Genomic DNA, 24,609 nt, shown 5'->3' on the forward strand with positions numbered 1-24,609 from the left:
ATCGTCATCTTCTTGAAACCGCTCGTGCCCTTCGTTTTCAATCTCATCTTCCTATCAAGTTTTGGGGGGAATGTGTTCTTACCGCTACTTATCTCATCAATCGTCTCCCTACCCGTCTTCTCCATCATAAATCCCCATTTGAGGTTCTCTTTTCGAAAACCCCATCTTATGACCACTTCCGCGTCTTTGGTTGTCTGGCATATGCCACCTCTGTCACTCCCACCACCAAATTTTCCCCTCGGGCTCATCGTTGCATTTTTCTCGGTTATCCTCATGGACAAAAGGCCTATACCCTTTACGATCTCGACAATCACCGCATTTTCACTAGTCGAGACGTCATCTTTCACGAAAGTACTTTCCCTTATGCCGTTTCTCACCCTCCTATCCCATCCTCTTCGCCTACCCTACCCATCCCACCCCCTCTGGACTTTACATATAACCCACCCCTTCCTGCCCCGACGCCTCACCCTTCTCCACCTTCCTCCCCTTCCACGCCTCCCACAGATTCCCTTGCTGCCCCATTACCCGTTCCTCCCCATGCCCCTGCCCTCTCGGCATCCCCTCATTCCCCCCCCCCCCCCCCCCCGCTACTTCCTTACCTTTCACCCTTTTACCCACGGACATCCCTACCCCCCCCACTACCTACCAATCCTCCCCTTCCCCGCACCTCTACCCGTGCCCATAAACCTTCATCCTATTTAAAAGACTACGTTTGCTCGCAGGTGATTCTGCCATCCCACCCATCTTCGACTTCGCAACCCGGTTCTACACAAGGTACGCGATATCCACTTTGTAATTTTCTCTCTTATCACCGCTACTCTCCCAGGCATTTTTCTTACATTAACTCTGTCAGTCGGACTGTGGAGCCTTCCTCCTTTGCCGAGGCTGCCACTGACCCCAATTGGCAACGTGTTATGACTGAGGAGCTTCAAGCTTTACATGCTAATGGTACTTGGACTTTAACTTCCTTGCCCCCTGGCAAAATTCCCATTGGTTGTAAGTGGGTGTACAAACTCAAGCACAATTCCGACGGCTCTATTGACCGCTACAAAGCTCGTTTGGTTGCTAAAGGCTTCACTCAGGCTGAAGGTATTGATTATCATGACACTTTTTCTCCTACTGCTAAGATGATTACAGTGCGTTGTCTTCTTGCTCTTGCTGCTAGTCAGTCTTGGTCTCTTCATCAGCTTGATGTTAATAATGCTTTCTTACATGGTGACTTACATGAAGAAATCTATATGTCTCCTCCTCCTGGTCTTCGGCGACAGGGGGAGAATCTTGTGTGTCGCCTTCACAAGTCACTTTATGGTCTTAAGCAGGCTTCTCGCCAATGGTTTGCCAAATTCACTAGTGCCATCATTTCTGCCGGTTTTCAACAATCCAAAGCTGACTATTCATTGTTCACTAAAAAGTCTGGTATTTCTTTCACAGCTTTGCTCATTTATGTGGATGATATTGTGATTACAGGCAATGATGCCAGTGCCATTAATTCTCTGAAGTCTTTTCTCCGTGATCATTTTCGGATAAAAGACCTTGGTGATTTAAAATATTTTTTGGGTATTGAGGTTTCTCGTTCCAAACAAGGGATTTATACTTCTCAACGCAAGTATGCATTAGAGATTCTCAAGGACTATGGTTTTTTGGGAGCACGACCCATTGCTTTTCCTATGGATGACACAAAATTATCTGATAAAGGAGAACTTCTCAAGGATCCTGAAAAGTATCGACGATTAGTAGGTCGGTTAATATATCTCACTATCACTCGGCCGGATATCACCTATTATGTGCATGTTCTAAGCCGTTTTATGCACGAGCCAAGGATATCTCATATGGATGCTGCGCTTCGTATTGTTCGTTATTTGAAGGCTACTCCAGGTCAAGGTTTATTATTTCGTTCTGACAACCAAACCAAGTTAACTGCGTTTTGTGATTCTGATTGGGCAGGTTGCCCTATCACTCGCCGTTCGACTACTGGGTATTGTGTATTCTTGGGCGGTTCTTTGATTTCTTGGCGGACGAAACGACAGAAAACCGTTTCGCTCTCTTCAGCAGAGGCGGAATATAGGGCCATGGCAGGTGCTTGTTGCGAGATAGTTTGGCTTCGTTTTTTGTTGAAGGATTTGAACATTCCTTTGGATGGTCCTTCCATTTTATTTTGTGATAATCAAGCAGCGTTACATATAGCTGCCAATCCTGTTTTTCATGAACGAACTCATCACATTGAGATGGATTGTCACTTTATACGAGATAAGATTGTAGATGGCACAATAGAGACCAAGCATGTGGGTACGGCACAACAGTTGGCAGACTTGTTTACCAAACCTCTTGGGAAAGAAAAGTTTTCGGGTATGTTACGCAAGTTGGGAGTTCTTGACATCCACTCTCCAACTTGAGGGGGAGTGTTAGACAAATAAGGAATATGGTTGGAGTCCTTGTGTAATTGTATATAATATTATTATTGGAAGAATAAGCCGTCCTACAGCCGTCAAGCCGTCCTACAGCCGTCCTACCTTGTCCTACATACACACTAGGACGGCTACCTTGTCCTCTACAGTCGTCCTACCTTGTCCTACCTACACACTAGGACGGCTACCTTGTCCTACCTACACATTTGTATCATGTATATATATCCTTGTAATCTTGTAGAGAAAGATAATGAAAAAATAAGCATTCTCTTCCATTTGCATTCTCTTCCATAAGCATTCTCTTCCATTTTTCCACATTCATGTATCAATAACAAATATAATTTTTAGCCTACATACCTTTTTCTACACCCTCAAAATTATTTAAGGTTTTAGTACAAAATCAGAATAATCTCACAATACTCGTGTACTTTATTCTTCTTCATAGATAGATATTTGCAGGAGAAAAAGATACAACGCTGACTCAAAACAGTAAATCAATAGTACGTAATTGTACAAGCAACCACAGAATTACATGGACAAGAAAACCTAGATCTTATTACAATATCATTTGGACCTTCTTATTTCAATATCACTTGGACCTCATTTATTAGCAATCATAACAAGACGTCGATCATTTTATATAGTATGCATACTGTACAGATAATGCTCTTAAGTACTGACAATGGGATACAGTTCAAATCGAACATTACAGCTCCCACCTACAGCACGCCCACCTCGTTTTGCATTGCAGCAGTTTGGGAGTTCGCCTATTGCACTATCAAGACACTTCTTACAATCAACGCCAGAGAGGTCCCTTGTGCATTGAGCAAGACCGTATAAGGTTGTGAACGTATCGAGTTGTACCTCACCTGTAGCATAGAACTTTTGATTATCTTCAGAAGCTTCATTAGATAACCCACTTAACAATTCCTTGACTTTCTCATTGAATACTGTTCCATTCTCTACTTCTTGGACGTTATATAAATAGAACCTGTTGTTCGTATCAATTTGCCCAAAAAAGCTCACATCTGAGTACTTTAAAAGGCAGTGATCATACCAAATTATGGCTCCTTTACGAGAAGGGCAGCGCTCGCGTAAATCTTTGCTCGCATCAACCACGCAAGTATTGCAATCTTTGCTTGAGACGTCACCGCGACAAAGGGCCAAGCCATTCACTTTGTTTTTGGCATGGCCAGTTGAACCAAGGCCAAAGCCCGTAGGAGGAACTTTGGTGTATAAAAGATTGAACAATAAGTTCAAGTTGGCACCATATGGACTATTAGCAGGGTAGTTTTCTGGGCTGAAACAAATATAGTGAAGGGGGGAGGCACCAATTGCAGAATGGTGGAAAAGGCAAACCACTAAGAGCCCCAGAGGGATTGATTTGAAGAAGAACATGTTGAATTTATGAGATATATCCAAGAACACAGTCAGTATATACATATATAAGAAGTTTCTAAGATTTTGGTTGTCGGTGAAGTCGAAATTGTTGACACTTTTTATTTCAACCTAGTCAAAAGTCTTACCAGCCCAATATAATAATCCTTGATATTACTTGTGGGATATTATAGTGACCTAGTTCTGGAGAAAATGAACTTCCACGAATGATGTTGAAAGACAAATTCAAGCTAGCTACAGGAAAAAGCTAGTCAAATGTCTAAAACATCGTATACATTTTCAAAGCATTCTACTGGTCGCTCTTTGAAAATTACAAATGGATTGTGAATTTTTATGTCCTGGTGCTACTTTTCAGTGGAAGATTAGGTCACATTGTATTCTATAATCTATATGATATGGTCATAAACCTTGGGATCAAGCTCACGATTAGACTTAATGGGACTCAGGAGTTTTTGGTAAACTACCTCCATATTCTTACCGCTGTTCTTTTTTGTTTTGGTCAGTCTCCTAGTTATTTAAAGATTATATATAAGAGTAGACTGTCGATTTGGTTAAGTTCCTAATTTTTTTTTAAATAAGTTTTTAAACTTATTAAAAATTCGAAAGGGTCATTTGATAACTATTTCATTTTTAGTTTCACTTTTTTTAAATCTAAAAACTGAAATCTTGAGTTTACAAAATTTGGCCTCAAGTTTTCACTCTTTGGTTTTCAGTTTTCATATTTTTCGAAAGCTGAAAACTAAAAGTATATAGTTACTGAACAAAGATTTTAGTTTTCAGTTTTAAGAAAAGTGATAACTGAAACCAACAATGAAAAATTGAAAACGAAATTGTTATCTAACCACCCTGAAGTTATTCTGTCCAATCTCTCATCAATTTAAGTCACATAAATTGCACATGACAGATTTTAGGGATAATATGTCATTCACTCACCCATAAACCCTTAATATCACATACAGTTATCGAATTTAACTGTCAATTTATTCTCTAAAATAAACTCCACCCATTTTTTTTTTACAGAAAAATAAGCTTTGAAACTCATTAAAAACTAGCAAATCTACCTTCTAAAGTGTATGAGATGCAAGTCAAGTAACTGAAAGCGATGGAAAATTGAATCATATAACTTCGAATCTTATAGCTGAGATGAAATTACTTGTTTTTTTTTTAATGATTTTAACAACTTATTTTTCTGAAAAAAATGGTTTATAGCAGGGACTTTAACTTTAGAATCCATATACGTTAGCAAAGGAAATTCTTGAAGCTTTTTGCTTTCGTCAGAAGTGAAATGGTGAGTCAATTGTTCATATGCATCTTTAATTATTAATCGTTAGCATTGTCATATATGACTTCTTATATTTTTCATTGTTTTCCTTTTTTATTTCTAGAATATGAGGATCTTCTACGACATGGGGCTTTATCGTTTATTTTTGCTATAATATAATATGATTTCTACTAAGACCTACTCTAACTTACATTTTAGATTCTAAACTTATCTCAATTTCTTTTAACACTTGGGACAATATATGAGCTTTAACCCAAAACTCATTTCTAGGACCAATTTAGCATAGAATTCTCACTGGGTTAGTGGAGTTGGCTCACCAAATATGTACATTTTTTTTAGTTTTATATTTATAAATTCATTGAATCCAACAACTAAAATCTAATATGATCAAATCTAACAGTAAAAAAAAAAAAAAAAAAAAAAAAAAAAAAAAATCTAATGGTCCAAATTTAAATCTAACTGCTAAAGTAATTTAAAAAAATTATTTTATGTGTTTCATATCTATTTTTATCGGATATTTTTTAGAAAATAATAAGCACATATCTTTTTTAGCCTCTTGTACATTCTTATTTAATTTTGATAGTTGGTTCTGTTTGATATATTTAATTCAATGGTTAGAAATAAAGAGGGATGTGTGAGAAACTATGGGAATGTGAGAATCACTTCCCTTTTTTCCATAGAAATGTATTGTCCCAAAAGAAATACCCAAAGAGTTTAATCGAAAATTGGAAGATTGATTACAAAGAAAAAGTAAAATGGATTTGTACAAGTACAAGACAAACTTTCATCCTTGATTGCCAATTAAATCTAGTCATTAAGCTAGTGTTATCCAGAAATTGCTAACGCGCATATTTGAGTTTTAGTTAAAATAAATTCACTACTTATATCCAAATATACACTACACATGCATGATGCGTCAATAATTTCTGCAAAGTGATTGTACAGAAACAAAAATATTTATTTGAGTTGCCACTACAGATCAACTCAAGAATTTTGCAGAAATTTTCTTAGGATGAGATGGCAAAGCAATAAGACAACTGAGACAAGGGGTAAATACTTATTGAAAAGTTAGCAATTTGATGTACTTCATGTTTGAGTATTTTTAGTATTTTCTATAGTAGGATGTGTTAGTAAGACATGAATATGTTTGGACCTAATTTTGCACCATCGTCCTATATAATAGAGACCGTGGAATTTTAATATTTTTCTTAGATATACATATATATATTTTAAGAAGAAGGAACGATAGCTGATTTTATTCATAATATCAAAAAAGAGTACAATTTTGTAAGAGTGCATCCCGGAGCAGATCCGGAGACTCCTCAAACCAACAACTAGAAAAACTAGAAATTAAGGCCAATTTGACCATTCTATATATGTGCCGAACAATTAGCGGATCAATGAACATGTTGAACTCTAATAGAGTCAAAACCCCAAAGACTACTTAGGGCTGGTTTGGTATTGCTGTGCTTTGAAAAAAAGTTGCTGCTGTGCTGTGAGAATAAACAGCTGTGAAATAAAGCAGCAGAGTGTTTGGTAAACTTTTTTGTAAAAGTGCTTTTGAAAAAAAAAACAGTATTATAGTGTTTAGTAAACTTTTATGTAAAACAGATGTGAAAAAAAAGCCGGTTTTTCAAAGATGGGTTTTGCAGCTTCTTGTTTTTGGCTTTTTTTCACCCAAAACTGTAAAAAAAAACTGAAGCTGGATGTTTACCAAACACAAAAACAGCTCTCAGCTTTTTTTTATACTAACTTTTTTCAAAATCACTTCAGTACCAAACCAAGCCTTAATTTCCTCAAACAATAAACCATGGGCAGAGGAATCATAAGTGAGGCTTCCAATAGCCTGCACAACCTGCAGTGCATCACATTCCACAATGATTTGGGTCCAACTAAATTGAGATGCCAGCCGAAGGCCCTCACGAGCAACATAAGAGACAGAAGAAACATAACCTGTGAAGAAACACGGTTCATCACAACATCAATCCAACTAGCAGCGATGCCAAGTTTAACCATCATTGAGCCTAAAAAACTCCCCTTCACTTTGTGATAAGCCTTACTCATGTCTAACTTCAAGGCAAAATATCCCCGCTTCCCTCGTCGTAGGTTATGAAGATAAGAGCCCACCTCAGAAGCAATCAACGAATTATCAGAGATCATTCGTCCCGGAACAAAGACCCCTTATTGAGTGGAGATGAGCTGGTCCAAAATAACTTTCAAGCAGTTAACGATTAGCACCAATTTTGTAAATCACATTACACAACGCAATCGGCCTTAGTTGAGCCATATCCTGAGGCTCAGCCACTTTAGGCATCACAGAAATCAGAGTGTAATTGACCTGCTTTAAATAATGGCCCACGACAGGCCAGAGGCGTTGGAAAAATAATGGGGACATTCCGTCTGGTCCCGGAGCCGTATGAGGATTCATTTGAAACACAGCATCCTTAATCTCAATATCAGAATAGTCTGCCAATAATAAATCATTCATCTTCGGTGTTACACGCTGAAGCCAAGATTCCTCGAAACAAAATTGTTTATGTTCACGTTTTGGGGTTTCAGGGCTTTGACAAATTGTGAGGAGAATAGGCACATGATAGGAAGTGAAGGGGGTAAATGAGTGACTTTCGAATGGCTGAATAAAGCACACTATCCAGGATTAGCAACACAGCGATCAAGCCTGCACTTCGTAATTGAGATAGCCCAAGTGAACTTGTCTCCATTAAAACCCAATTCTTTCAGCAAACATTGATCGAGAACATCTCGAAAGCCTTGCATTTACGCTGTGCTGCGTATTCTGCCATTTTCCTTTTCGGAAACTAAAAGAACCTCATTCAAATCGCCAAACAAAACCCAAGGGTGTGAAGCATACCCATTAAGCGACTGAACGAGATCCCACGATTTGTTACGATCTGAAGTAGAAACAAAGCCATAAAAGTCAGTGAAGACAATCACCAATACCACTAATTTCTGCATCAATGTGATGAGCGGAGGAGCTCAAAATTCGCTGGTGCACGTCCTCCACCCAAAATAGAGCAAGACCTCCCGATCGACCATCACTCGAAACTGAAAAAGAATTAATAAATCCCAGTTCACGTTGAACAAATGAAACTTTCTTCCTATTACATTTGGTTTCACAAAGGAAGAGGATTTGGGGAACTTGTTGGAAATTAAGAATTTCCAAAGCTTGAACTACCTAGAGGTTCCCAAGCCCTACATAATTCATGGTGTTCGAAGGGGCTGTTCAATTGCAACAGCCGCCAATATGTACAAATCAGAGGTGCAGGATGACGAAGAACGGGGGCATTTCGCCGAAGTGGAATTGATCTCCGGGGGGAGCCTCCATGTCGTTTCTTATTTAGCTCGACGTGAATAGGTGCCGCGCCGTCGAGAAAATGGCTCGGATTCAAAACGACCTGTGCGGGGTTCTTCAACAGGAACAGCTTCATTCATAACCTGACGAATAATGGGAAAAGTATCTGAGTCGGTTGATGGGCTGGCAGGCACACTCACAACGGGGCCCAATTGACAGATTGCAATGGAAAATTAGGCCGGGAAGGCCCACTAGAATAGTGATCCAACTCCACGTCACACTCACCAGGAAGGACCGGGTCCGGCAAGTGCTCTGAAGTCAACACGTTACTGAAAGAGGAAACATGATCTGTCACATTTAAAGCCACATTCAAATCCGGAATAATAGACGCCAAATCAACCCGAGGTCTTCCCAAATTTGAGAGTTGAAGACCAGTAGTCAAGGACCTTGATTCTTGCTAAAATGAGGAAACACCGGGATTGGAATCAGGGGGACATTCCATATTCGAGTCGTCGTTCAGGCCACCGTGGGTAGGCGAAGATGCTGGTAAAGGAGTAGCAGCTGGTTTTCGGTCGTTATCGGAGTCAACAAACCTTTCATCAAGCCCATATCGTCTCCCCCGGCGGTTGTTCCCATTAGACCGTCGGACTTCCGCTTGAAACAGAAGCTTTAAGCCTCCACAAGTTGCGGTTGCAAGTCATGATTGCCTCTTTGCTATAGTTTTTGTGTGCTAGAAGTTTGCCAACTAGCAGGAACTTGGAAATTCGAATCTGTGAATCATCTTAAATCACAACTTCGCACTCTTCGGCTTCAGTAAGGCCAAAACGAGATGCAAATGAATGAATTACATCATCCATGGCTTGAAGAAATCGTAAGGTTACTCCACGAAGAGAGAGTAGGGTATTCCACACGAACGGCCACCATTGGTTAACCATGCAGCGAAATCCTAGTGCAGTCTCGACAGCTACGAAAGAGAGAGAAAACTAGAGCCAACTGAAAGAGTTTGTTCAATAATAAGATAGACGTTGGCCTCATAATGATTTGTAGAGGAGGATAATGATATATCATTATCTTGTAGTCCAGTAGAAAGAATTAATATCAAGAAAAAAAAAGGTGGAAATGATTGTTATGATATATTTTATATCCTAGAGTCCAATTGGATGAAAGGATTATCATGCATGCAAGTGATCTCCATTAGCAAAGAGATTGGCTGATCAAGAGTCAGAACTTGGTGGTGATGCTAATTATTAGCAAGTGGTGGCAGTGGTAGAATTGTAATTGGACTCAACTAATGGATAAAAATGGTACAATCCATTTGTGATATTATCATTTTGGCCAATTTCATAATATTATTCCTAATAGCACGTTTAGTGTTAATTAGGATGAAGATGGTTTTGGTTTATCATCAAAAGGTGATTAGTTGTCACGATATGGACTCTCAACATGTTCAAGAGTATTAGTCCTATAAATACAAAGAGATAGTGCAACGAAAAGGGACCTTCAACTCAACACACAAACATTCTACGCAAATTCTCGCTCTACGCAAAATCCTCTTAAAACACTAATTCTCTAACTTCATCAATACATCTTCAGTTTGGATTAACATCATTATGTTGACAATCAACGATATTTTTAGTTTGGATTAACAACATTGGAGTTGCAGAATCAGGCGATTAAGGAGCATCTTTAGTTTGGAGTAACAACACTGCTTCAAGTTCGACTAATTACCCATCCAAGTCTCTTCGGCAAGGAGTCTTCGGCCTTCTCACCAGAAGATGTCATCTTATTAGCCTTAGGTATTACCAAGTTACTCAGTGTTCAAGACATTGAAAGTCAAGCCTTATTTGAACTTCACAGAAACTAGCTACCTTATTTTTAGGCTATAAACCCAGAGGCTAAGACGTGTTCCTTACTTGGTCGTGATTTCTTAGATACAAAAGTTAGAAACGTATTCCACAACACTACCACATTCATTCTACTCACCAACCGAGTTCGATGGCCAGTTGGCACGCCCGCATTCACCAAAATGACAAGTTAGCTCATTAGCTATTCAGTCCGCGCATCACATAGGCTAAGTAGTTTCTAGGGCCAAAATTTTGGCATGCTCAATGGGACTTAATGCTAAAATACAAAGTTAATATGATATTTCATATTCTAATCCTACTCAACTCAGTTGATTGGACGAGATCTGAACGCAACTGGAGAAAACCATTCAACAGTGTGAGAAAAATAAAAGAGCATGGGAATCAAAAAAAAATTCTTAATTCCCATAAAGAGATACGAAATAAATTTCATTTAAAATATAGTTGGGGCAAAAGGTCGACAATTTTTCACTTCAACCTCAATCAAACCCCGACCTAAGAGAATTATCAATTTGGCCAAGGAAAAAGTTAAACCACTTATTATTTCATTTGGAAAGGAAAATATGGTCGGCCAAGAAGAAAAAGTTTAAATTCTTTTTAGCCAAATACTAAAATTGACTTAAAGAATGATTCGAGTTTTGCACCTGCAGCTCACTACACTTCCACCACTCATAGAGATGCCTATCAGCCAAGCTCTTCCACCCTAAATGGCGATAAACACTTGTTTCTCGGCCAGTCGCATATTTGACGAGTACCCTCACACAATAAATGACCTTAGTGATTCAGCTCTTGGAACATATTGAGACGCAGCAAGCCCAAAGTGAAGTGTCCCAAAGGAAGACAATGGCAGATGTTCATGACTCTTTCTAGCGACGTCCTGGCAAGTAGCCACTCAACCAGCCACGAACCATGGGTTTTGGTAGCATACACTCTCGACTTAGCCCTCGAGTCAACGTACATTCATGGTTGTGTCCACACTTCAACGAGCATTATAGACATTCCAGGTGAAACGTCCACTCACGGCTAGGCCCGTAAGGAATTCCTCTTATTAAGCATCGGATGAGGCAACACGACAGATAGAGGGAAACACAAGACTAGTCCGGCTCAAGTTCATCTGGCAGACCAAAACATACATGATAGTGAGCATCACCGTTCACCAACAAGAAACAAATTACGTGCAACGCCACCACAACATAGACAAGCAAGACAAGGAAAAGAGCAGCAAAAACCATCAGGTTAATGTCGGGGGCAGTTAGAAATTCTGCTGGAAAGGCAAATCCAAAATGAAGTACAAAGGCTCCTAGCCGAGTAACCGCACAAATTTGGGTGCATCAGGACCATTGATAAAGCATTCTAAAAAAAGACGCAGCTCGTATGAGCAGCTTACCTTTTATTAACAAGATCAAGCAAACAAAACCAACCCACATACATTGGCGAATGCAAAGATTACTTATGCTGCGACGAACACAGCAACTCAACCTAAGGGCCCGTAGAGAGCAGACAAGTACCAGAAGAACACATCAGCCCAAGATGTAGAACAGTCTCTCTAACCATCAAGGACCAGGGGGTAAGTCTTGCTCTCATAACACCAGACACTTCAACACTTAGGGAGAACATCGCTAATGGCAGAACATCGCAGACCTAGTGCATCAACTTCTCCTACTACGCATAACTTGACCTAAGCCAGTCCTTGTTCCACACTCTGCAGTTGCTGGCCATCCTTGATTTTACACAACTGCTCCCAGCTATGTCGATCTTACCCCGTAGCTCCCAGGCATGCCAACCTATTATAGGTAACTCTTAGTCGCATCGATCAGGCTCGTGATATTAAGCTTCAAAAGCATCCAACGATGAAGCAGAACACGAGGCTTTAACCAGTAGTCCCTTGCTAGTGAAAGATTTATCCGTGAAGAAGCTTGCAATCCATTTAGATTCTCAATTAATCACCAACCAAGGCTTAAGAAAGCACACGACAAAACATCCAATAAGTGCAGAATACTTGGAGAATGTCTGAGAGCAGCTTAATGTGCTCCCCACTTACATTCTTATGCAAATTCCACAAGTAGTTCGAAGTCTCAAGTAAATTGCCAAACAAGACCTTAGGGGCTGAGGATTATTTTAGTTGTCTAATAGTTCAACTTTCCTCACCTGCATTCATAACGACTTTCATGCTCTCTAATGTCAGAGGGTAAACCAAACCCCTGACACTTCTCTAGGTATGTTGACACATCCCGACCCGAAATATCCACTTGGACTCCGAATCAAGCTGTACTGGCCGACACCTGGAAGGTGACAAAGCCATAAAGTGTGGTGTGGTGTAATGGAATATGTGAATAAATTTAAACCTAAAAGTGCCTAATTTTAAGAGTGCGCTGGTGAGCGAGAATGAACCCATTTCACACGTGATGTCAGAGCAAAAGTAAAGTACAGTAAAGTACAGTGAGAATTATACCATTGAAGGTAATCTCCAATATCAATATTTGTCAAGAATCCTCATCGATACGAAAACTCAGCTACTAAAACTTGGAGGGGCAAAAAATAAGGGTGAGTGGGCCTGAAAATAAAGTTTTGTTAAACCATTTCGAAAACATAATAACCCCTCACCGTAAAACAAGTATAGTTTTCAAAATATACATACTACGTATAGTAAGAAAATACCTACCGTAGTCTGCAAAATCTCAAGAGCTTAATACGGTACAATATTTCGTAAACAAGTGCATGACGTCCGTAATCGTATAATCTCACATAAGCAAACATATCGTAGCAAGTGTGCATCGACACATGCTGACACACAAGTTCATGAAGAGTTATTCTGACATGAACAGGACTAGGTGTAACGATGATATACGCTATAGTACAACAACCACATGAAGACTAGCGCTATGCGCAACACATACGAGTCTTAATTGCCTATAGCAATCTAGGACATGACTGGCACCTACAATGGATTCAAAGTGTGCGTACGGTGCGATGTGCACATACACATGCAAGATTGGCCCTGGCCCGGGCGAGTACTCACATTGGTGCAATAAACGATAAGCAGTTACCGCAACTATAATCATGCCAGAGTAATTCAGCAATTCTATTTGATATAACACTATTCATGACCATAAATATAATTAAGGAATCATCGTATAGTAAGTTTACATGTGCATCCCGTTGGATTATTTCATCATTTCCCAACAATAAAGCATTTCTTATAAACGTTAATTTAATCATGGTAATCACATAGAGGATTTATTAATAAATGTATATATATATATGGAAACTAACCAATATATATATATATATATATATATATATATATATATATCAAAGAAAATACCCACTCATAAATCATGTCGTTGAGTCGAACCGGCCTCGTAGCGTCGAGAGTCCTTGCGATGCATTTTGCCTAGAAACGAAACCATTTATGTAAATACGTAACGTACTAACCATTTATGTAATCGAATTTAGGAAAACGAAGGGCAGATTCGGGTTCGACACGTCGAGGAACCTAAGAAAAGACCTTGGGTTCCCCCACGCGCCGCCACATGCACCACCAATATATGGCTTCCCACATGCCTATGAGTACAACAATACTCGCCTTTCTCACGAAGGCCTGCGTTTACAGGTTCAACTTCCTGAGCTTGAAACGAGCTTATTTCTTAACCAAATTCGATGATACAAAAACTAACTTGAAGGTAGAAGTGTAAGAAATCGACCTATACCTATTGGAAGCCTCATTGTGGTCGAGGTTGGCCGAGAATTTGGCCTGAAAGTGGTTGGATGGCCACGGTTCTTAGTTTTCCAGAAATTTGGGAAAATTTTCCCAGGTTACTTCCTGCATTAAATCATCATCCAACCACTATTTTAAGATTAACAACACTATAAACACTTCGAAACAAGAAGGATTTATGGTTTTCGAGGTTCACCATGGTAGGATGAGGGAATGAACAGTGATAGAACCATTGTACTACGCATGTTCCATGGCTGGTTTGAGTTCGCAGCAAAAAGTCCTAGTTCCTTGTCCAGAAGGATGATGAAATCCATTGATGTGGCTAGTTGGAGCAATCATGGTGGTGGTCTCAGCCTCTTGGCCGTTCATAGTTACAGAGAGAGAGAAAAAATGATTAGGGAAATGGAAGAGGGTGAGGTTGCAGAGGTAAGGGAGTTCGAGCCCTCTTGAATTTGAGTTTTGGGAAGGATGACAGGTAGTGGCAACTAGGTAGCGATTCAGTGAAGCTTGCCGGAGTTGTGGTGGTGATGGTAGTCTCTGTATTTACAGAGGGAAAAAGAAAGTGAAGAGAGAGTTAGATGGGAGAAAGTGATAAGTCTTTGACAAAAAATGATAGAGAAAGATCTGGGAATTAGGGAAGAAAGGACACGGGGACAAGGGTGATAGGAGACCCATGTGCGTGGGTCCCATCATGCAAAAAATCCACACATAAAAATTAATAAAATAATGAATGGTGTTTATCTTGAATATTGAATTTACCAAAATACCATTGAACTTTGTAAGTCCATAAAATCTTCGTGGTAGCTCCAAATTCAATTCCGTATGCACCCACGCATTCGTAGTGATGAGCAGTACGAGGATACGCTAAAAGAATGTTACATACGTCTCACGACTCATTGGTCAACTAAAGTCAACATTCTCGCCTATAAAGGCATTTTCATAAATTCGCTCTTTTAAAATTAATAAAATTGTAAAACTAGGGACGGGTCGTCACATATGTTATCTAGTGCGAGAAGGTAAACCAATCCCTCAACACCCATCTAGGTTTGCTCTTCAATGCGAGAGTGTAAACTAAGTCCCTGACACTTATCTGGTATGCTCTCAAACGCGAGAGGATAAACTAATTCCCCGACACCCACTTGGGTCTGCTTTCCAGTGTGAGAAGATAAACTAATTCCCAACATCCATATGGGTCTGCTATCTAGAATAAAAGGATAAATTAATTCCCCCACACCCATTTGCGTATGCTCTCCAACGCGAGAGGATAAATTAATTCCCCAACACCTATCTGGGTCTGTTCTTTAGGGCAAAAGGTTAAACTAATTTCCCGACACCTATCTGGTTTACTTTCTAATGTGAGATGATAAGCTAATCGCCAAACGACCATCTGGGTTTGCTCTTCAGTGCGATTAGGTAAACTAATTCTCTGACACCCATATGGGTTTGCTCTCCAACACGATAAGGTATATTAATTCTCCAACACCCATCTGGGTTTGCTCTCTAATGCGAGAGTGTAAACTAATTCCTCAACATCCATGAATTTTTACACAGCTACACACTTTTAATGTGATTAGTTAATGATTTTAATGTCCCACATATTTTTATCATGTTATGATGTAGGCTACTCAGCTTAAAGGAACGAAGATTCAAAGACAAATTAACCAACACGGCAATGACCAATAAGTCACGACATGCTCAACAGCTCAACACCTCAAGAAGCCAAGGGTCACAGCCATAGTGACTACGTGGGATCGTCTGTTTTTTTCAAAGCAGTGTGCCCAACCGACGGTCCTATGACTAAGAGTTTTGCAAGACGTTTCAAGTAAGCAAAGTTTCAAGAAAAACAATGATGGAGTAAAACAAAGAAAGCAATCTATTAAATTTCTAGCAAGTCAATAAACTTGCACGAAGGTCGCCAAAATACGACATAAGCTACACAAAGCAGATTGCTCATTAGCAGCTTGGATGATCTTTGGTTTTTCAGTAGCCATTATGCCTTTAGCAGCCACTTTAACAGTTTGCTCATCCAACACTTCATATTCAGCAACTCTGATCTTGACAACTTCATCCTCAACTGCTCCATCTTTGGTAGCTGAGAAAACTCAAGCAATTCCCTTCATTTTGGCAACCAACACAGACGTGGCAACAGTAGAAGGAGCAGGTTTTGATACCTTTTTAACGGCCAATTCCACGTTTCCAAGTGACAAACTTTCTCCCCACTTCTCGTAGCGGCTAGCCATTCAAAAACTGATCCACACTCAGCTATAAATGGATACTTCACTCTATCTCTGGATTCGGACGTTGGAAATAAGTTGATGTCAAGCTTTCCAGAAGTAGCAAAACCTCACGAACAGCAGAAAAACTTCTTCCCAACTAAAGATCCAACAAGAAGGCTAACATGCCAGTGAAACCCTACGCCTTTTTTGCAGCCCTGGCCGCGCTAGCTTAAGCTTTGCGCCCTAGCACGCCATTTTCCTTGGCCAGAGCTAAGGCGAATTCTTGCTCCACGCCAGCCAGCCATGCCACACAATTTGCAATAGTTCCTTGTGTTGCCTACTTGCACAGTAGCCTCGTGGCTTTCGCTGACACCATCTTTGGCCCCTTTGAGCCATTTCAACGAGCCCTAAGGCTCCAAAAAAATCAATAAAAAAGAAAATTTATTTTTTCTTACCTTGGTATAGCACGGAGAAGAAAAACAATGACGACGATCAATTCTTCGCAGGGCAAGCAAAGAAGAAAACAAGGGGAAATGTTTGCTATATCCTCTAGCCTTTTCTTTTTTTTATTTTATTTTTATTTTTTATAGGGATGAAAATTTTCTCTCTTTCTTGTAGGGATAAATAAGTCTTGGTGGCTATTGGCTTCCTTTTTCCATGAAGACTCTGTTTTCAAAACGAAGTGGAAAATCTACATCAAATTGGGAAAAAACTCTATGCATGCCTAAACAGCTTGGAAGCTCTACATCTACTGCCTTTTTCTGCTTATAGTCCAGCAGGTGTGCGAGCATTTGTGGAGCCAGAAATAATTCCAAAAATCTAGAAGACGACATGTGGACTTTTCCTTAAGACAAGATTGCCCTCACCAAATGAGCATGTTTCTCAGATACTGTTATGCGCAGCTCAGCATCCTTGAAGGTCTAAGCAGTTGACTGCTCATGGCATGGAAAACTCAAGGTATTAAAGATAAAGTTAATTACTGAATCATATCTTTAATACATTTTTAATTGAAGGTCAACTCAATCAAGTAATGAATCTTTATCACAATCAATTAGGGATACTCCCAGCATTATCCCAAGATAGTTTCTCCTAATTAATATCTTGGGGAATATTCTTTACTCATCATCCAACAGATGACACACCTTGACCAATAGGATGCTGTCATGTGTACGGCGAAACTCTAACCCCATGGCCAGCCACCTCCTTCTCTATATACCTCATCTTCACCAAATTTTGGTAAGGTTTTTGCTATGCATACAGGCTCTAAACACTCACTCTTCTCAGAGAAACTAACTTAGGTATCGAAGATCCATTGGCCAACCCCTCTCCCCCACCCCACTCCACTTGAGTGTATGAGGCTTTAGGCTTTGATCAAATGTGTTGATTGTTTTGTAGTTACATTTTCGTCAAGATCAAAGACGCCAAAAATTAGCTACCACAACAATCACCATCTGATAGGTGCATTATTTATCATATTTTCATGTTAATTATCCCTAAATTTTGTTCAGGAATTGATTATAAAAAAAGCCTTATTACTTTCCTTTCCTTAATTTTGGCCAATCTGCACACTTAGAACATTTTTGGTGATAATTCGACTTTCCAAAAGAGTTTTGGTGCAATGCCATTTGGAGAAGGAAGCTAAGAGGCTGAAACTCGTTATATCCGAATTTCATAATTTTCCATGGAGACATTCATTCCAATTTTACAAATCAATCCCGTAGAAGTTGTTTTTCCGTCAAAACTGCGCAGCTGTAGGGGAATGATGATTTGAAGGCTTTCCCGATTTTTCCTAGTGGCCTACGCTATACACTTGGAAAGTTAAGAGATAAAGCTACGTTTCTCATATTTTTATGGAATTTTCCAGAAGATAAATTCACTTCAAATTTGGCACACAAGACATATGACGTATTCGCAAGCTAAGAAAGATTCTTTCCTAGTTAGTGTCATTAATTGTTTAGGAGTTCGTTTTATTTAGGAGAGTTTCTCCCAAACCTTTTAGGGTTTTTCTAGTATAAATAAGGTGTCCTAAGCTCTCTCTAGAGCATCATCTCGACATCACCCCACATCCATACTACCGTTCACCATCTCTGCAATTTGTGAAGAAGTGCTTAGGGATGTACTTTGCCACGGACTCCTGGTTCTATCTTTTTTTTATTTCTATGTATAATTAAGTTATTTTCTAAGGTTTATGATGAAACCATGATAAGAATATTTGCGAAGTACTTTGTTAATTCTTATGCGATTATATGTCATGTTATATTCTTAAACTTTGTGTGTAATTTATTCTAGATTCGGATTTCTAATGACTGATCAACTTTAGGAATTTTGCATCCATATATTTAGATAAATCTATGCAGATGACCAATCAATTAGGTTTATTGCAATTAAGATTAAGAAGAGTAGACAAACTAGTGAGGAAAACTAGTATCAAGCTAGTCCTACTTGGTTGACACGATTCTTCTATGGGTAATGGGTTTTTATGTGTTTAATTGTATGCCTAACTAATAGGATAGAATTATCATGTAGAGATACACGAGTTGTTGTCTGATCACGGATTGATCCATACCTTAGAAAGAACAACCTTTAACATTGACATGGTAATTGGATAGTAGTTGACTCTAGGAAAAGTAAATAGGATTGTTATTGGTGAATTCATAACCTTATGTTATCTTGTGTCGTGTGTTTATTTTAATTAATTATTTTTCTTATTCTTGTTAAGTATAGTTTTTACTCAATTATTCAATTCAATTTATCCTTTGTTTGTTTAAGAAAGTGTAGCGTGATAAATCAGTTAAATTGGTATTAAAACAATTGGGATCGACCTCGTATTTGCATATATTATTACAATTGATTCGTGAACTTGTGAGTTTGATTAGTTTAAATTAATCTATTATTTAGGTTAGTTCAAATACACATAAAATGTTATCTACATTGAGGGGACTAGCAATAATGTGGTTCAAATTTATTTTTGACAAGAATCACACCTAAGACTTATTACTTCCGAATAAAGAAAATTACCATCAGATCTAGTCCTAAATGGAAAAATGGCAAATGATGATCATGTTAATTACAAAGTTAATTTCATTCCTATTTTTGTCATTTGGATTCCATCTATATAAACAACACATTCAAAATATTAAAAAACTAAGAAGGTGTATTCAATTGGGAATTTGAGAGATTTTAATGGAGTTTAACTGATTTGTAGAGTTTCCATGTAAAATTTTGATTCAATTACCTCGAAATCTCATGGGAAGATGTGAGATTTGCAGATGCTTAAAATACACTACAAAATCTCTATAATTCCCTTTAATTCTTCAACTCTTCCAAATTCTTTAAATTCAAATTCTAATTGAATACACCTGAAATGTTGTAAACTTCTTTAAAATTCTAATTGAATACACCATGATTTCTAAGGATTTTAATAAATTATCTTAAAATTCTGATTGAATACATATTGAATTTCAAAGAGTCACTTAAAATCCCAACTGAGTACTCCTAAATTCATTAAAAGAAGTAAAATTTCTCAAAATCCCGAATAAGCCCCTGAAATATAAAACAAATCTGAGTTCAAATAGGTGAAATGTCTGCAGGCACACGACCAAAAGCTCAAACAGCTCCATCAAAGCAATTCCCTACCATTTTATATGAAACCGAAGCCGGCCTGCCTGCCTTCATCTCTCTCTCTCGCTCTCTCTCTTACAAATTCAGTTGGTGGAGACCTCAAACACTCGCCAGATTTGGCCCTTCAGTTTTGAATGGAAGCTATCAGAAAGCAAGCCACCCGGCTTCGCGAACAGGTCGCCAGGCAGCAACAGGTACCCTCAACCCACAATCCTAATTCCCACCAGATCCATTTTTATTTCAATCTCTTTCAATCTCTAAATCCCTGTCCTGAATCCATATTTGATGCCTCATTTGTTACCAAATTTTAATTCCCCGCTGTGTTAGCTCAATTTTTCATTTTTTCCAAGTCTTTTCTTTTTCTCTTTCTTTTTTCTTGGTGAAATTTGCAATCTTGTTCTGCTGGCAATGCTTTTATCTCAGTTGGGTTTGAGATTCTTGATTCACTTCGCATGGTGTGATGCAACGCAATGCATTTGCTTTTCAAAGTCTTAATCTTTTATGAATTTTGTTGATTGAGATTCGATATGCAACCGAAATTTGGTGTAATGTGTAATGAGGATAGGCGATGCATTGCTCCGATAACCTTCTTGGAATCTGATGGTTTATTTTGAGATTTTCATTTGGTGAATTGAGAAATGATATGTGGAGGATTGCAAAAAGAAGATATGGGTAGAACAATTTACTGCAGTTCTTGGTCCATACCCCTTAAAAAATTATAGCCTAGAGTTTGTGTTATGGGATGCAGGTCAAGCTTATTCATCCAATGAAACGTAATGTTGTTAGTATGTTTAACGCGTCAATGTATTGCTCCAATAACATCTTTGGAATCTGATGGTTGATCTTGGAAGCTTCATTGGTGAACTGAGAAATGTGTCTGTGGAGGATTGCAAGCAGAAGATTTCGGTAGAATATTTTAATACGTTTATTATTCCATATCTCGGATAATTGTAGCCTAGAAGTGTGTTTTATGGGATGCAGGTCATGATAAGTAAATGTGTTCTTCTTATGTTTTACATGGCAATGTGCCCTTAAAGAAATTGGGTGGCAATGTGTCTTGATCATGGGCACATTACAGATGGTCATGGCAGCACACTGATTACCTTGGTGTCTAAAGTGCAGCTGGAAAACTATTAACCATTTAAGAAAGTTGTGCTAACGATGTGTTAAGGGATTTCAGTTTATGTTGTAATTTTATTTTTCATGTCACGTTTTCTGTTCATGTGGTCATATTCCTACACATGTACCAAAAAAGTACATGGTGTATCTTCAACGACTATCTATCAATTTGAAGCTCCCGTATATTTCCATCCTTCTCTGTTATTAATGATGTTTTTAAGTGAACAAATAACATGGCTAAACTTGAGTGTATGTTTGTTGTAACAAAGGTTTACTTACATTTCATTTTCATTTAAGTGTAACAGACAATCTGATTACTTTTCGTTTTATTTTAGGCTGTCCTCAAGCAGTTTGGAGCTGGAGGATACGGAGGTTCAGATAATTTAGTAACTGATGAGGCAGAACTCGTGCAGCATCAGAAACTTGAAAAGCTTTACATATCAACACGTGCCGGCAAGGTGACCTACTTCCTTTCTTGCCTCCTCTAATTTCAGTTAATGTTTTTACCTCTACTTATAGAAATTTTAATTCATGTTGTAGCATTATCAAAGGGATATTGTTCGTGGTGTGGAGGGATATATTGTCACCGGGTCCAAACAAGTTGAAATAGGTGAGTTCGTAACTTATGTCACTTGTCAAGCTCAAAGCTGATTTCACAAGGCCTAATATTCATATTAAAAACCATAAGCTTAATTATTGGATAGGAACGAAGTTGTCAGAAGATAGTAGGAAATATGGTGCTGAAAATACGTGTACTAGTGGAAGTACATTATCAAGAGCTTCCTTAAGCTATGGGCGAGCTCGTGCTCAAATGGAGAAGGAGAGGGGGAATCTGTTGAAAGCTCTTGGTACACAGGTGTGACAAAATTTTCTTCACTTAGATGCATAATTCTATAGATACGACTTTTGCATATGTTTCTGAAATGGTGGAATGAGTAATACATTTTCATACTGATTTTATAATTTATTTGCGTGATAATTGTAATGCATTTTTTCTTTTTGGCCGTAGGGGGTTGGACTATACAGTTGCTCAGAAAACTTTAAATTTAATTATCCCAGGTTTAATGTTAGAATCCGTTTATTAGACAAGTGAAGAGGGGGTGGATTCAGATACAAAATTCTACCTCTTCTTCTGTATACAACTTTGTGACAATAGTGAACCCAAGTTGTTGCATCAAGAGCTTTCCATGCATAAACTTATGTAGAATGAAGCACTCAAATTGGCAGCTTTGTTATGTTTAGTTGTTTACTTTAGTTACACTAGATATGACAAAACAAGTTATTTTTCTCTTCTGAGATATTTTCTGACTAAATGTGCCAAGGAAATTCTTATGGCAACTAAGATTTTGTAGATTTATAGAACCAACAGTCTACGTCATTCTTTGTACAGGGATACTGCATTAATAAATTGTTGCATTCCACCATGTTCCTGCCATTCACAATATTTCTGGTACAACTTCATGAGATGCAGTCTCTAGTATTTTCTTTTGGTTGTTGTGTTCCAATTTCTTTAACCTCAAAGCCATACCTTACTGGTGCGTAGAACAGAGGATGTTATTGACGTCGCTATCCTGTTTAGATTCTGTTCTCCTAGTTTAATCTTTACCGCATTCCACCTCCAAAATTAAATTTCCAAAAGGCATCATCCAAGCTCATTTTGCACATCCAACATTGATTATATGCTTAAAGTACATTTTGTTCTTCTTGACAGTTTATTTCGGTCATCCTTTACTTTGTAAATACCTTTGTATGATTTAATTTGAAATCGTTCATTCCTTCTTACTGCTATCAGAGGTTAAGTTTGTGACACGGTGTTTAAAAATACTATTAGGTGGCAGAGCCATTAAGAGCAATGGTGATGGGGGCTCCATTGGAGGATGCTCGGCATCTTGCTCAACGTTATGATAGAATGCGACAAGAAGCTGAAGCTCAGGTATCTTTAATCTGTGTTTACCAGAGACTTTCTGTGTTTTCTTCCCACAACAATATTTTATACTGGAATCAGTGTGGGTCAACTGATGCACCTTCTATTCATGCAAATTGGTGAAAGCTAATTCATCTGGTGGATTTCTTGTACAAGTATGTCATTGTGCGTTCTTTTGAACCTAGACAGGCTATTGAAGTTTCCAAACGCCAAGCAAAAGTGCGGGAAACACCAGGAAATTCAGAAAATGTTATGAAACTGGAAGCTGCAGAGTCGAAGCTGCAAGATCTGAAGTCAAATATGGCAATATTAGGGAAGGAAGCTGCTGCAGCAATGGCAGCTGTTGAGGCTCAACAACAGAGGTTGACACTCCAGCGACTCATTGCCATGGTAGTACAAGTTTTGTGAATATATACTTCGAGTTAAATATGTTAAGCCTAAGTAAATGTTTACGTGTTATTTATTGGGAATTAATGTTTAAACTTTCTTCTTGGTCTTATCAAAATGTCTTTCTTCTTGTCAATTTTGTTCTGGAATGAAGGTTGAGGCAGAGCGTACTTATCATCAGAGGATCCTTCAGATACTTGATCAACTTGAAGGAGAGGTTGCACCCCCCTCCCGAATAAACTAATTTTCTCAACTATGCAAAATCCCATTTTTTATTTCTGTGTCAATTGATGATTTTCGGTAATGTTTTTTTTCTGATATTGATAGATGGTATCAGAACGACAACGGATTGAAGCACCTCCTAGCCCAACTGTTGAAACCACCATGCCTCCACCTCCATCTTATGAAGAAGTTAACGGCATGTATGCTTCTCAAACACATAATGGATCGTCGGACAGCATGGATTACTTCTTAGGGGAGGTTAGTAATCAATGAAATTTCTGAATTCTAATTGCTTGTATGATGCAACCGCTGCACGTGAAGGCTGTTCATTTGTGTTGTTTATTTGTCAATTTATTGCAGGTTATGTTTACATATCAAGCTGTGTCTGACATAGAGCTCAGTTTGTCAGTTGGCGATTATGTTGTTGTGCGAAAGGTTTACAACTTACTTAGATGTTATACTTCAACTACCTTGATCCTTAAATTCTAAATTCGGGTTGGCCCAGGGCTTGGATTGGACCAACCTAAGATAATCTAAATGGAAAAATGAGCACGATCTATCGTTTTAATTGTGATAACTAATACATACCAACTGGATCCACTTTAGGTTGGGTTGAGAACAATTAAACCTTGCAACAATAAGGCTTGATCCGGTTGGTTTTTGCAGATTTCAGATGCCTGTCATCTGAGGCAAGTCAGTGAATCCAGGTTGCAGGTTGCAGTTCTTGTTACTTTATTTGCACACGTGTCTGCTGCTTGTGTTGAATAAATAAAACAATCAAACGAGAAGGAAGGCGTATGCCTAAATTATTGTAGTGCATTATTGTTGATGCGAGTTTCTGGGTTGAATATGTTTTGTTCTTTCTACAGGTGACAAACAACGGTTGGGCAGAAGGCGAATGCAAAGGCAGAGCAGGTTGGTTCCCGTTTGGATACATCGAAAGAAGGGAACGAGTTCTCGCAAGCAAGGTGGCCGAAGTGTTCTAGCGTTTGTGCATGGGACAGAGCGTTTTTCGATTCATTTTGTTTCCTCTAAATGTGTATTTTTGTTATTTAATGTACTTAATGATGGAGAATACGTTGGTTCAAATAGAATAACAGTGTATCGTATTGATTGATACAAGTATCGTTTCTTTACTGATTTCA

At 38.6% G+C, this 24,609-nt stretch overlaps 2 protein-coding genes across 4 annotated transcripts; one reads left to right on the forward strand and one right to left on the reverse strand.

Moving 5' to 3' along the window:
* Positions 1-3,074: 3,074 nt before the first annotated feature.
* LOC137727548 (antimicrobial ginkbilobin-2-like protein) lies at positions 3,075-3,803 on the reverse strand. Its single transcript, XM_068466395.1, has one exon. The coding sequence runs from the start codon at positions 3,801-3,803 to the stop codon at positions 3,075-3,077; it is 729 nt and encodes a 242-aa protein (XP_068322496.1).
* A 15,987-nt stretch (positions 3,804-19,790) lies between these two features.
* On the forward strand, positions 19,791-24,609 carry LOC137729319 (SH3 domain-containing protein 2-like). 3 transcript variants are annotated; one of them, XR_011067983.1, is made up of 11 exons: positions 19,791-20,006; positions 21,267-21,389; positions 21,472-21,541; positions 21,636-21,787; positions 22,763-22,864; positions 23,045-23,245; positions 23,397-23,459; positions 23,570-23,722; positions 23,825-23,899; positions 24,071-24,178; positions 24,334-24,377. XR_011067983.1 is itself a non-coding variant. In XM_068468236.1 (10 exons), the coding sequence occupies exons 1-10, from the start codon at positions 19,947-19,949 to the stop codon at positions 24,110-24,112; spliced, it is 1,041 nt and encodes a 346-aa protein (XP_068324337.1). In that variant the 5' UTR covers positions 19,791-19,946; the 3' UTR covers positions 24,113-24,609. The 3 variants fall into 3 exon arrangements, 2 of the variants coding, with proteins under 2 accessions (XP_068324337.1, XP_068324336.1); XM_068468236.1 differs by having other exon boundaries at positions 24,071-24,609; XM_068468235.1 differs by lacking the exon at positions 24,071-24,178 and having other exon boundaries at positions 24,334-24,609.

The sequence above is a fragment of the Pyrus communis genome, chromosome 3 (genome assembly GCF_963583255.1).
Source record: "Pyrus communis chromosome 3, drPyrComm1.1, whole genome shotgun sequence".
NCBI lineage: Eukaryota > Viridiplantae > Streptophyta > Magnoliopsida > Rosales > Rosaceae > Pyrus > Pyrus communis.

Coding starts and splice junctions, on each gene's coding strand:
- LOC137727548 (XM_068466395.1), bottom strand. CDS start 3,803: ATGTTCTTCTTCAAATCAATCCCTCTGGGGCTCTTAGTGGTTTGCCTT.
- LOC137729319 (XM_068468235.1), top strand. CDS start 19,947: ATGGAAGCTATCAGAAAGCAAGCCACCCGGCTTCGCGAACAGGTCGCC. Junction 21,542..21,635: donor GTCCAAACAAGTTGAAATAG/GTGAGTTCGTAA, acceptor ATTATTGGATAG/GAACGAAGTTGTCAGAAGAT. Junction 23,900..24,333: donor ATTATGTTGTTGTGCGAAAG/GTTTACAACTTA, acceptor TTCTTTCTACAG/GTGACAAACAACGGTTGGGC.